Genomic DNA, 14,583 nt, shown 5'->3' with positions numbered 1-14,583 from the left:
TTAAGTTGTACTAGAAGCATCATAAGTTTTTGAGTAGGCAGAACATTTGAATCTCACAAATTTGAATATGTAACATATAAACACAACTTTATTACCTTTTTTCTCCAAATTGTTACTCATAAAATCTCAAATGGTTTGTAGTTTGCCAGGTAAAGATGTAAATTTCCTCTAATCAATTAGAATTTTACTAGAAAGATAAAGTAGGAGTTCCTGCTGTGGCGCAATGGGATCAGAGGTGTCTTGGGAGCACTGGGTCACAGGTTTGACCACTGGCCTGGCAAAGTGGGTTAAGGATCCAGCACTGCTGTAGCTGCAGCTTAGGTCATGACTGTAGCTCGGATCTTACTCCTGACCCAGGGCGGCCAAAAATAAAAATAAAAATAAAGTATTATTAATCAGATTCTTAATCTTAATCAGATTCTAGTATCTCCTTGGAAATTTACTTTTTTAAAATTCTCACTACTAAGATACAAACACAAAAGGTAGGTCTCATGATTTTGCATAGAAAGAATCGTGTTGGATAAATCTAATGATGTGTCCGCAAAGAAAGAGTAACAGGGCAGAGAGGCATCATGATGAAGGAGATAAAGCGATATGTCTTGGATTTAGGCAGACCTGCAATTGTATCCCAGCTCTTTCATTTACTAAGCCAACTGATTTAAACTTTCCTATTTTCAGTTTCCCTGAACATAAAATAAGGATAACACAACCTTAGGTAAGGCAATGTGAGGATTAAAGATAATGGAGGTAAATGTCTAGCACAATATCTGGCATTTAGCAGGTATTGAACAAATGATAGCTATTATTATAGCACAGGGGCTTTGGTTAATGTGATCCTGGGTCCAAAAATCATCTCAGGATTAAGACAATCTAGAGTGTGCTTTATCTTCTTGAATCTTTAACAAAGCCAAAGCAAGGTGAAAGGTGGAAAAAAATAAACAGTTCCTAAAGAAGATTCCTCAGTGTTTTATTTAAAAGAAATGTTTGGAATTAAATTAACTTATTCCAATTCAAGTGAGTATTTGCTTAATCCTTAAATTCCTTTGGGGAAAGAAAATATATAGCATCCTTTTTAATAGCTCATCCTGAGGGATGAAAATCTTTGTATTTTAAAAGGAGACATCTTGATTTGATCAACAGTTCCACTGGTTATTTCATCTAGAGGAACAGATGGAAATGAACCAAATGCTACAAGTCTCAGCAGACCTAGACGTCCATCTCCAGACTGAGAATCTACAGTAACTGAAGGGGAAGATTTTATTCCAGCACAACTCTCATCTTGCAAGGGAAGCCACCATATTTGCTTTTTTTCTTCCAATACTAGGCACTTTCACAGTTTAACCCAACTATAGAATATGTGACATGATGATACAGTGCCAAAAGATGACAAGTATTACCCTCCTAGGTATAAAATTTGTTTTTAACTTTTAAGCATATAGATTTTTGGTCATTGCTAAAGGTCAGCGTGAACTTAGGAGGCTTCTTTGAAAAACTTATCTTAGCCAAACAATGAAGCATAGGGAATATGACAATAATGGCAATAGGTCAAAATTCTATAAAACACTGTGCAAAAAGGCTTAGGAAAATATCAGAAACAAAATGAAATATAGAAAAGATGCAGCCAGGCTGTAAATGTCCGCAGAATGATAGAGGAAAATTAAGACATCGGGTAGTCATGGATGTATTTGTGCTAACAATTTTGAAATTTGTTAGTTGACTGGAAATACAGACCCCACATGTAGCCTCTTCTATGAGAGGGTACTTATAGATACGTCAGGTTATTTCTGTTTGTTTTTTGTTTTTGTCTTTTTAGAGCCGTACCTGAGGCATATAGAGGTTCCCAAGCTAGGGATCCAATCGGAGCTGTAGCTGGTGGCCTACACCACAGCCACAACAACACAGGATCCAAGCCGCATCTGTGACCTATACCACAGCTCATGGCAACGCTGGATCCTTAACCCACTGAAGGAGGCCAGGGATCAAACCCACCTCCTCAAGGTACTAGTTGGGTTTGTTAACCACTGAGCCACAATGGGAACTCCCCAGATTTACAACTAATTTTATTAGGCATGCCTACTATATGCTAGGTGATTTTCATGAATATCTTATTTAATCCTTAGGATAGCCCTGTGGAGTTGAAATTTTTAATTCCCATTTTGTAGTTGTAGAAAATGGGACTCAGAGATGGTAAACACCTTACTACTGTCTCACTTTGTAGGGACTAGAAAGTTGGTTTGAACCTAACTTCTCGGTTTCCAAGCACAGTGGAATTTTCAGCAAACCATGATAACATGCCCTTCAAAGTTCCCTAAATGTTCACATTCTATAGTGTGAGCACTGCTAAGTGCATTCTTGGCAACTGTCAAAACTTTGCTATGTTCATTTTCCTCTCGTCCAAATTCTTCAGTGTTTTTCCCTTTTTTTCTCTACCATTTTATTACCTACTTTAAATTTCTTCTTTCTTTTATTCGTCTTTCCTTACTTAACCCACAGACTCCTAACGGCACAATATACGCAAGACATTGTTTAATCTTTCTTGGATAGTTCAGAGGAAGGGCAGTTAATGCTATACATTAGAATTTTTAACTATCTAGCAATTCTAGAGCATCTAAGCAGTCAACATATGAACCACTGTGATTAACTCAAGATATTTTAACTATAGAGATGATATATTTGTTTTGTTTTGTTTTGTTCTTTGCTTTTTAGGGCTGCACCTGCAGCATATGGAAATTCCCAGGCTACAGCCACAGTAGGATCCGAGCCATGCTGTGACCTACAGCATCGCTCACGGCAACACCAGATCACAACCTACTGAGTAGGGCCAGGGATTGAACCCTGAACCTCATGGATACTAGTCAGGTTCACTACTCCTGAGCTGCAACAGGAACTCCTGAGATGGCGTATTTGGCCACATATATTTATGTGACCTGAATATGACTCCAGTGCTAGAATCAATGGTGAGCATAGTCAAGTTACTCTGTACATGACATTAAGAAATTAGTATTATTGGAGACAACAAAACATCATTCTAGCTTCTAGGACATAAAGACTCTATTGAACGCTATGCTTTAAAAATAGTCTAAAAATTTAGTACATGTTTTGCTTACCCAAGCTGTTTTCTGATTGGGAATGGATCACTAAAGCAGGTTTAAGAGGCTTTGGTCCAATTGTTGATATAGTTACTCCACTAACCTGAGGGCTAGACACATAGCAACTGAGAAGTATTTCATTTGATAATGACCGTGACCATGGCAGTGTTGTGGTATCTGAATCTGTCGATATTGGAACAAAATATACCAAAGATCGCCGTGCCTTTGGGAGATTATCATGTGTGTCTTCTATGCTGTGTACAAAGATTTGTATAAATAAAGACAGTGAGAAAGTCAAAATGATAGATTACAAACACAAAAAACATGAACTGTCATTATTACCCAGTTTTGCTTTTCAAGGATAGTATGCATTTAACACAAGCACAAGAACATTTTATATTTCCAGTTTTAACAATCTAAATAAAATGCTTCAGTGTCATGTCATACCTTTTTCCTTTTCTCTAGTGAAAAATCAATTAGCTCCTACTTCAGATGGTTGTGCGAAAGTGTAAAAGCAGAAAGAATAAAAATTACAATTCCAACAGCTAAAAATTTTACCCTTTCCTTCTAGGCTTTTTATTTTTTATTAAAAATATTTTTAATTGAAGTATAATTGTTTTACACTATCATGTTAGTTTCAGGTATACAACATAGCAATTCAATATTTTTTCCTCCCAGGGTTTTTTTTAAATGCATTTTTTTCACTCAGAATTCAGACTCTATAAACCATTTACATCCCACTTTTATCACTTGTTATATTTCTTTCTTCCATTAATATGAAAAATATGATTATAATTTGTTTAATATATCATTTACCATACTTTTTCCCTTTAATTTCTCCAGCTGTTTAATTATTTTCCTATACTTATCAAGATTCTAGAGTTAATATTTGTTTTCAAATACACTGTGTAAATTAATAACTATAAATAGTGTACACATGTATGTGTGTGAACTTGAGTACGTGTGTGGAGGTTGAAGGGAACAGCAGAGAAGAGAGCAAAGAAAAACTTACTTTCCAGATATTATTTTTGTAAGTAAATCTTGCTATGAACAAACGTTTTCTTTTCTTTTGTTTTTATAAATATAAAAGTATTTGACTAGTGTAAAATCACTTAAATCAAGTCTCTAAACTATAGTACGGCTATTTTACACGTGAAACAACATTCTGATGAAGTCGCTCATGAAAAGATTTATGACAACTGCATTTCCTGAGTCTTATTGAGGCCCTTCTCGGTAACCTCAAAGCGATCTGTGTGTGTGAATGTGTGTGCTTAATGCTTGAATTGTGAACAAAGTCCTGGGGTCTAACTAACCCTTTAGCTCTGTGAAAAACCAGATACCTGACCAGCCCAAGCAATCCCCTTGCTGGGAGTCACCTGTCTATCCATCATAAGTCGGGAGCTAAGTATTTTGCTCTATGCACTGTCTGTTTTGATCTCTTTTTTTTTTCCCGGAGTTCCTATAAAATTATTTTAACTGGTCTTCTGTTTGTTTTTGTTATTTTCCAAATGTCTCCGAAAGGGAACAAGCACCTGAAGCTTCCTAATCTGCCATCTTGCTGATGTTGGTCTTAATTTTTGTTTACCAAGAGATATTCTCCATTGTTTTGTTATATAATTTGTAAGTTCCTTCATCATAAATATTATATCTGGAGACCTTTATACTCAAAATCAGACTTCTCTAAATGTACCTCTCAGAAGCACATATACCTCAGGCAATTTAAAAAAAATAATTAAATGGCAATGGCTTTGAAAACTGCATTATCCCAATACCTAGCAAACTTGAGCACAAGCTGTTCTGCTAACTTCACAACCATTTATCTTTGTCAAAAAACTCCAGCTCATGAAGACACACCCTTGAGGATGACTGTGACGGTAATGGAAAGGAGACCACGGAGGTCTACTGTCAAACTGCGAATATTCCATCTCTGCCTAGACTGAGGCAGGATTGTATGCCATAATTTTTTCCTTGACACTGCCTAGAATAAGCAGGAAAAGGATCTTTCTCTTTCAAAGTTCCTTACATCTGGGTTTCATTACAGACAACTGGCTATATCTTTTCAGCATATTCATTTTATAAGCTCCGAATTTTTTTTTTTTCCTCCAGTAAAACAACAGCACTTCCAAATGCATTTACTTCCACAAAAGATCCCCAACAAGCCTTTGCAAATGTTGTAAACAAAGAAATCTGGCCTAGGGCCACAGGGGGTTCTTTTTCCTGTAGTTGAATAAGAAGTTTCTAATAGTTGCACACACCTTTGAAGAGATGAACCGTTTCAGGAGGAGATGTGGTGATGCAGCCCATTGTCTCAACTCTGTACTCAAGAACCTATTAGACTCCTTTTGGAAAATGAGAGCTTTTTCAGATTTTCTTCCCAGGGCTTAGCTAACTTTCTCTTTCCCTTGTGGAATTTTCCAAGCCTCTACTTGGTATTTCCTTCCCTCCCTCTGTAATTGATTAGCACTAAACCAGAGGCAGTTATAAAAGTTCAATACCAGCATTTCAATGTTATTTCAATGCTGCATTGATAATACTGACAACAATTATTTCTTAGTGACCTCTAAGAACAAATATTTTTAAAATGGACTTGAACTGAGCAGTAAACACAGGTCATCTAGGTGCAAAGTAACTTTAGCTTTAAATTGTGTATATTCAGTATTTGATATCATTTTTTTTTTTCGGAAAACCCTGGCAAACCAATGCTAATGCTTTAGTTGATAGAATGATTTATATTAGCAGTAAAAAGCAAGAGCTGTAGTTTTTATTTAACTTCCTCACAGACATTTGCAAAACCAAAATTCTCTAGCAGTTCTCTGTCCCCAACTGTAAAGCAGTTTTAAAAAAACCATTTGCCAATTACCTTAATGTGTTGGATACGAGCTTTGGAATCTCAACCAGGTCTGATAAGATGGGGATCTGCCTAAGAGAATTTTTGTATTATTCAAGGACTAAACCTTATAAAACAGTAGTTGGGAAACTTGCCATATGTTATCATTAATTACTTTTAGGAAGTTTGTAGAATTGATTCTAGTTCTAACTATTTCATAAGCTGTTTTGAAAAAAGAGGTCAAATACTCCCTCCTTATCCTCTAAAACTCAGGCCCTCCCTCCTCTCCTGTCATTTATGCCTTTCTTACTGTGCTTTATTCTCCATTTTATCTTCCAGCTCATGAACTTCATTCTTCAGGGCCTCTGAAACTTCCTGAATGGCTTGTGTGTCTTTCATCTTGTCTAGAAGAGAAGTCTCGCCTCTTTTCTGGGAAAACAAATCATGACATTAGGCAATAAATAGAGCTGAGCTTCAAGGCAGCTCTCCTTTTTCAAGTTACCTCACTCATGAGTTCATGATCAGAGTTCATGATCTCTTTACCAAGCTCGTGCCAAAACCAGGATTCTAATGTGAATATGTTAAGTAATGACATAGCTAGCACTGATATTGGCTATGAATATTAAACAAATCAAGATGGAAGTGTGTAACCTTCATTGGAAGCAACTCAAGAGGCAGGGTGGGGACCCGGCAAAGCTACCTTTATGATCACAACTTTCACATCTGGCTGACACTGCCTGTTAGAACACTATGAGGCAATGTCTCCATAGTTACAGTGTTCCAGTCTCTGAACAATTATTATGTTAATGCCGTACCTGCTTAGCAGTTGGTACACATCAAATAACATAACTGGCTTTTAGGAGAGTCATGTATATCTCCTACCAGATAAACTTTGCCATCAACATGTTTGATATCCTATTTTGGATTTCTGAAGGTCAAGGCTAGTAAGTAACCACTTGGGGAGTTAAATCATTTTTTTTTTGTTCTGTTTATTTGTTTTGTTTGGCACATGGAAACATCCAGGCATCAGGAACAGAAAACTTTTACACTTTTAAGGCCTAAAAAACCTATTAGTAGAAATAATGAAATCAAAGACAGACGTTCTAAATTCTTCCTCTAGTTCTATCAGCAGTATGATTTAAAAGAAATCATTTAATTCAGATTCTATCTTGAGTAAAAGATCCACACTTAATATATCATGATAATACTGGCATGGGAATAAAATTACCACCCATGGAAGTATATGATTGGGAGTTCCATTGTGGCTCAGTGGTAACAAACCCAATTAGGATCCATGAGGATATAGGTTTGATTCCTGGTCTCATTCAGTGGGTAGGGGATCTGGCTCTGCCCTGAACTGTGCTGTAGGTCACAGACTTGCCTCAGATCCTGCATTGCTGTGGCTGTGGTGTAGGACGGCAGCTGTACCTCCACCTCTTCAATCCCTAGCCTGGGAACTTCCATATGCTGTGGGTATGGCCCTAAAAAGCAAAAACAAAACAAAACAAAACAACAACAACAACAAAAAACCCCAAAAAACCCCATACACAAAAAAAAGGACAATGAAGAAAATAACTTTTAATAAAAGAAAAAGACAAGAAGTATATCACAGAATGAGACAAGTAAGCTATAGGAGAGTAAACATTTGACTATATTTTCTCCATTTTAGAGATAAAGTGAAATTCCTTATCAGCATTATAAACTGATTATGTATATATAGCATAAAGATATTTATACATTTATGCTTATGCTTGGAAAATAATTAAAAATGGATTATTTCTTGCTAGTCTTCCAGTTTCCCCAACTTCACCTGTCCAGATGGTCTCCTAGCTGTTAAAAATTTCTATACTTGAACTAGAAATATTATTAGCATTATGATTATCCTTATGACCTCATTTGTTTTATCCGAGTGCCTATTCAATCTTCCTGCATAGTTTGGAGAAACATAATTCTCCCAACAGAGAAAATTTAAAAAGCTTTAAAATTGTGAATGTTTCAATAGTTATTTTCCACACAGGACACTTTACTTATTTCCCTTCCCCAAATTAGAGCGCATATACAATTAAAATCAATTTTCTCTTTCGCTGCTTCTCAAACTAAGACAGAGGTCTTCAACCACAGATGGAGTGAACCACAGGGGAAAGTTTGTAAATCTGAGGCGACATTAATGATATTTGTAAAGATTTGGTGGGGTGCTGCCGGCATTTAGCAGACAGGATCCAGAAATGCAAGACTTTCTGCAATGTGGCAGATAATCCTAATTGGCAAAGAATTTCCCCATGTCCACATAACTTGCCAGACACTCATGTAGATGAAAAGTAGTTTATAATTACCAGAGCCTAAAGCCTAGCTCCATAATACATATCAATGCAATATATTTTGTACACTTTTAATTTTTACCAAATTTTCCAGGAAGTAAATAACTATTATTTACATTAAGACCGTTTATTGGCTCATTCAGAAATTTTCAGAGTTGTTCATCAGTTTGGAAAAATTACATCAACAGCAATACCACATGGTGTATTCTCGTGGATGATATAACTTATCTGACACAATGATAACAGTAGCGACAATAACAAAATCAACCTGAATCTGATGAATCCTCTCACTTACATGAAATATTGAGAAGACAAGCACCTTAACTAATAGATCAAAAGATTTAAAAGACACTCTTTGTAATTTGTGGATGTAATTTATATAATAATTCAAACTGTGAAAAATGCAAAAGATATTATAAATTTAAGACACTAGATATTTAATGATATTAAGGAATACCTTAAATATTTAAGGTGTACTATGGTGTTATGATTTTTTAAAAATATTCCTTAATGTTCAGAGGTACATACTGAAACATTTATAGATAAAATGATATGATGTCTAGATTTGCTTCAAAATAATACAGAAGTTAGGGAGTGGATGGAGTTGTGGATGAAGAAGATGGGTTGTGACTTGTAATTGCTAAAGTTAGCTAATAGGCACATGGAGGTTCATTATATGTTATGGTTGTTTTTTGTATAAATGTTTGAAATTCTCATTTGGGTATGTATAGACTCTACACAGTGATAACATCATCATGGTGGCTGTCTAATTCAGGAAGGAGAGTCAAGCTAGAGCTGAGGGTAGGGGGGAAGCAGAAACAGTAAGTTTATGAGGCTCTCTCACCACAGTTCTGGAAGATGGAATTTCCCCATTTTCCCAAATGAGCAGGTGGAAGTTCAGAGAGATGAATACCTCTTCCAAGGTTATATGGCTAATATATAGCAGAGTCAGGATTGTCTCACATGCATTTGTTACAAAGCCCCCTTCACTGTACTCACTGTTTATCTGCTCTAATTCCTGTGCAGTATCTTCCTAACCCCTTCCATAGTAACTGCCTAAGCACTTACGTACTCTTGAATCAGCTTTGTCCTGATTTTTCTCTCTACTCTGATCTCATATCACTCTCTCCCAGCCTCTGGATTCTGTCGTTTCCCTTTGGCCTTATCTCCTATTGGGAAAACCTAATTTTTCATGAGAAATTGAAGCACCATAAGAGTAGATATAGGACAAAACAGGATGATGAAAACTGAGTTTTATACTGTGAGCTTTTACCTTAATTAAGAAAAAAATTAGAAGTGGCAAAGTACCATACTCAGGTATTTAAAAAAAAAACAGACAAAACATATGTACATAATTTTTCAAAAGTTGAAAAATATAAATAATTAACTATGCATTCTTGTCCTCGGTCTTCACATATGGAGAACATTTACACAGTAGGGGCTTTATTAAACCAGTAATATAAATAAAATATCGTGTGTGAATAAAGGTTGTATATTTTAAAGAGAATTTTCTTCTCTCAGACCATGGGTGGAAATTTCCAAGTTGAGTAATATGCAGTTCAAGATTAAAATTTAAAACATGACATGTTCCACTATCTGAGATTCAAAGATTTTGTATATGTAGGAATTCAGTTTCACATTTGTACCCATATTATAGTATCAATTTCTATTGTAAAGCATCTTGCTAATCTAAAAATATACTGTATTGCTTCATTTCCTTCACACAGATCCACCTGTAAATAACACAGCCTTGAACACCTTGACCTCAGGGTCATGTTGAGATCCTAGTGGAAGTGCTCACATAGAGGATAAAGGACCACTTGTTGGGAGGTCCAAGTTTCAGATCGTTTGCTCAATACCTTCATGCTTTTCCCAATCACAAAATTCTATTGCCAAACAACACTAAGATTTCATATCTGCATATGTAATACTAAATGTCAAATAATGGTTTGAATCATCAGACATTCATATCATTTTCAGCAATGGTTCATAAATAACTGCACAGTGGCTTCACACACAGGGTATATATATATTGAAGCTTAGCCTTTATCCATGAATCACCATGAATCATTTCTTTCTTTCTTTCTTTTCCTTCCTTCCTTCCTTCCTTCCTTCCTTTCTCTCTCTTTCTTTTTCTTCCTTCCTTCCTTCCTTCCTTCCTTCCTTCCTTCCTTCCTTCCTTTCTTCCTTCCCTTCCTCCCTCCCTCTCTCCTTCCCTTTCTTTCTTTCTTTACCATACCCGCAGCATATGGAAGTTCCCAGGCTAGGGGTCGAATCAGAGCTGTAGCTGCTGGCCTACGCCAGAGCCACAGCAATGCCAGATCTGAGCTGAGTCTGTGGGCTACATCATAGCTCATAGCAATGCTGGATCCTTAATGCATTGAGCAAGGCCGGGGACTGAACCTGTTTCCTCATGGATGCTAGTCAGATTTGTTTCAACTGAGCCACTACGGGAACTCCCCATGAATCATTTCTATCTATGTTCTTTAGAGAGATAAAATAACTTATTCTAAGACAGAACATCTCAGACTTTTTCAGAAGGTAGAGACCCAGAACATATGATCCTATTTGCAGAAGCCCCATAACAGTAGATATAAGACAAAATAGGATACCACTTTTCTTGGAAAATATTTTTAAAATAAAAATTAGTAGATTTTTACTTTATACACTACTTTTATATATTTTTACTAGCAAAAAAGAAATCTACATTACATTATTTGTATACCCATGTAAACTCACAACCACCAGCTCACACGTCTTAAAACAAAATAAAACACCTAACAAACTGCTGAGCCAAAAACAAATCATTGGTTTTGAGTTTTCCTATTGATATGAATTTGCAATTTCATTTTCTTCTGTCATCTATTGGCAACCTTTAGCAGAAAAGTGGTGTCTGGAGCCAAAGACTTGTAAAAAAAAATTGGAGAAATATTTGAAGTGAGAACATGCTATCCATCAAATTTTTTTCCTTTGCAAACAGGGTAAAGGCAATCATTATTCAATATTACAGTTGAATATTCCCTCTCTATAGCTTATGGAACATTAGTGTCCCATGGGAACACTGTGTGAGAAGCAGTGGACTAAAGGAGTACAAAAGAGAGTTATTAGAAACCTGAATATGAGCCCTGCCCATGGCGTCAGGCACAAATATAATACTGAATGGAGTCTGGCCAAGCTCAATGTGGAAGCACACCACGGCAAGGCAGGATTTCAACCCTGCCTCCCTGGTTAGGGCACACATGTAACAGATTTGATGAGTGGAAACTACTGTTAGCCTTATTCATTATTTATGATGGCAATAGGTGGCAATGAGGGATACAGTTCATTAAACGTAGATTAATTATTCTTGAGAAATCCCATACTACCATCTACGTAAATGAAACTTCTTTCATTATTCTCCTAACAGTTTGAAGTATAAGCAAATTTAAGTTGGCAAATTAAATTTAAGTTGTTTAGCAGCTTTTCTCCTTATGTGCAGATGAGAGAAAAGAAATTGAGAGGCTTCTAAGGATACTAGGGATCCCAAAGTTTGAGTTATGGCTTTTACAAGAGAAGGACACCTCTAACCTTCACTAGGAAGAGAAAAGAAACTACTTGGGTGGGTAATACTGTATCTGAAATTAACCTCTGTCATTTGTTTGAGACCCTGAGGGTTAGAAAGAGGTAAGAAACCAGACATCTGAGATGGAATGAGAAAATTCATGCAGTGTTAGAAAACAGAACTTAAAGACCTTCAGCCACAAGTAGATTAGTCTGCAGAAGAAGAAAGAAATGCTTGATTCTTCTCCTTCTCCTTCTCCTTCTTCTTTTTTGGCTGTTCAGTGGCATATGCAATTCCTGGGCCAGGAATCAGATCTGAGACGCAGCCTGAGCCATAGCAGCAGCAGTTCCAGATCCTTAATCCAATGTGCCAGGCCAGGGATCAAACCTGCGTACCAGCCTTCTGAAGTTGCCACTGATCCCACTGCACCACAGCAAGAGCTCCCAGACATTTTCATATGCTTGAAATTTTCTTTGGTTGTTCTGTTATTACTAGTTTTGTTGTTATTGTTCTATGTTCATGCTTGTTTCTCCCTTAGTTTCCTGAGTAATGCTTTTACGTTCAGGGCCATAACAATGGTGAATACTACTACTACTATTAGCTATCTTTTATCATATGCTTTCTACTCATGTTAAGGACTCTGTATATTATTTCCTTTCATCCTTTTAGGGATGTATTATTAGCCATCTTTCACAGATGGGGAAACTGATGCTTATAGCAATCAGGTGATTGCCCAGAGTCACACAGATATGAAGTGGCAGAACCAGGTCCAAGGTTCAGGTCTTCCTGACTTTAGAGGTTGTGTTCTTCATCATTACACTCCATCATTCCCTGACAAATATTGAGCACTACTGTTTACAAGACAATTGAACAGATACTCTATAATAACATAAAATGATGACAGACATGTTCCTTGCTCTTCTGGAATTTATCCTATTGATGGAACAGTAGTATCTGTGAATATGAAAAAATACAATGCATGATAGAATGTGATAAATATCAAAGGCTAGTTCTGTCAAAATTTAAAAGAACTCAGGGAAGAATTGGTATGTTTGCTCTTGTGGTTAGGAAAGACTCCATAGAAGAGGTGAGATATGCATTGACCTCAAAGGATAGGTAGGATTTCTGAAGGCAGAAAACAGGAAGAAAGGCAGGCAGGCAGGCATTTATTAACTTACTATTTTGGTGCATTCACTCACCAAATATATGTTAATTGTCTGTTGTGACAAGACAGTGTTGAATGTACTTTTCTGGCAAGCATCAAAATCCAGGGGTAGACATGATGTAGGCACTTTATACCTGAGGCAAAGAGATGGTCTGGGTGTACAGTGCTAGGTAGAGTCAGACAGATCAGGTAGAGCCTTAAACCCAGGCCAAGCAGTAGAATACATTCTCAGTATGCATTATGTAGCCATTTATTTATTCCTAATGGTTCAATAATTAGATTAAGTATGGGACACTTCAGAAGTTTCTTCTATCTATTTATATATAATTATATGTGTGCTTTCTTTGATTTATAGAGTTCTTCATTCCAGATAAAATTTCTTGCTGGATTTATGTATTAAAAACATATTCTCTCAGACTGTAGTTTGTCTCAGGCATGAGTAGAGTTTCTTAATTTTAATGAAGTCCAATCTTTCTTTCTTCTTTTCTTCCTTCCTTCCTTTTTCTTTCTTTCTCTCTCTCTCCCCTTTTTCTTCCTTTCTTCCTTCTTTCCACACCATGGCATATGGAATTTCCCAAACTATGCCAAACCTCTGGCAACACAGGATCATTTAACCCACTGTGCCCAGGATCAAACCCTCACCTCCATTGTGACCTAAGCTGCTGTGATCATATTCTTAACACACTTTTCCACAACAAAACTCCCTCAATCTTTTTTGCTTATTGATGTTTGTGTTCTGTTTAAGAAATGTCCTGAAAATATTTGACTATTTTTGCTCCTAGAAATTTTACTTTTTGGAGTTCCCACTGTGGCACAACAGGATCAGTGGCATCTTGGGAGCACTGGAACACAGATTTGATCCCTGGCCTGTCACAGTGTGTCAAGGATCTGGTGTTGCTGCAGCCACAGCTTAGGCTGCAACTATAGCTTGAATCTGATCCCAGGCCTTGGAACTCCATATGCCATGGGGTGGCCAAAAAAGAAAAAAAAGAAAAAGAAAAAGAAATTATACCTTTTAAAATCTTCCATATTTATTATCCATATTAAATTAATTTTTGTGTATAGTACGCAGAAAGATTAAAGCTTTAGTTTTTTTTTTCATGATTTTCAGTAGACCCTGCACTATTTACTGAAAAGATTATTTCTCCCACTCAAAGACAATAGTACCTTAGTTGTAAACCATGTGGCAATATGTGTTTGGGTCTTTATTTTGTTCTAATAGTTTATTTGTGTATCTTTGTCCCATTACCACATAGTCTTAATTTATAGTATAGTATAGGTCTTTCAAATTTGCTTTTTTTTTCAATATTACCATGACTATTCCAGGCTCTTTGCTTTCCATGTGAATTTTTAGAATCACCTTGTCAATTAAAAAAATACCAGCTTAGATTTTGTTTGGGATTGTACTGACTCTACAGATCAATTTGGAAAGAATGGATTACTTGTAATATCCCTTTCTGGTAATGTTCTTGTCAGGTTTTGGTATGAAGATTTATACTGGTCTCTGAAATAAAAGCAAAAATAAACAAATGGAACCTAACTAAACTTAAAATCTTTTGGACAGCAAAGTAAATCATCGACAAAACAAAAATACAACCCACAGAATGGGAGAAAATGTTCACAAATGACAACCAATAAGGGTT

The 14,583-nt window shown here is 36.3% G+C and overlaps 1 protein-coding gene across 1 annotated transcript in view; it reads right to left on the bottom strand.

Moving 5' to 3' along the window:
• The window catches only part of LMNTD1 (lamin tail domain containing 1), a 293,921-nt gene that overhangs the window by 151,045 nt on the left and 128,293 nt on the right, over positions 1-14,583 (bottom strand). Inside the window, 2 exon segments of the mRNA XM_084956549.1 lie at positions 3,108-3,343; positions 6,227-6,345. Of these exon segments, the coding sequence (XP_084812675.1) occupies positions 3,108-3,343; positions 6,227-6,315 (325 nt within the window). The 5' untranslated portion in view covers positions 6,316-6,345.

This window comes from Sus scrofa, chromosome 5 (genome assembly GCF_054392235.1).
Source record: "Sus scrofa isolate SSC_HxYL_T2T_F1_AM1 chromosome 5, Sscrofa_HxYL_maternal_Yorkshire_Landrace_v2.0, whole genome shotgun sequence".
NCBI classification, from domain to species: domain Eukaryota; kingdom Metazoa; phylum Chordata; class Mammalia; order Artiodactyla; family Suidae; genus Sus; species Sus scrofa.
The sequence above is the reverse complement of the archived record's forward strand: the minus strand, read 5'-3'. Positions and strand labels throughout refer to the sequence as shown.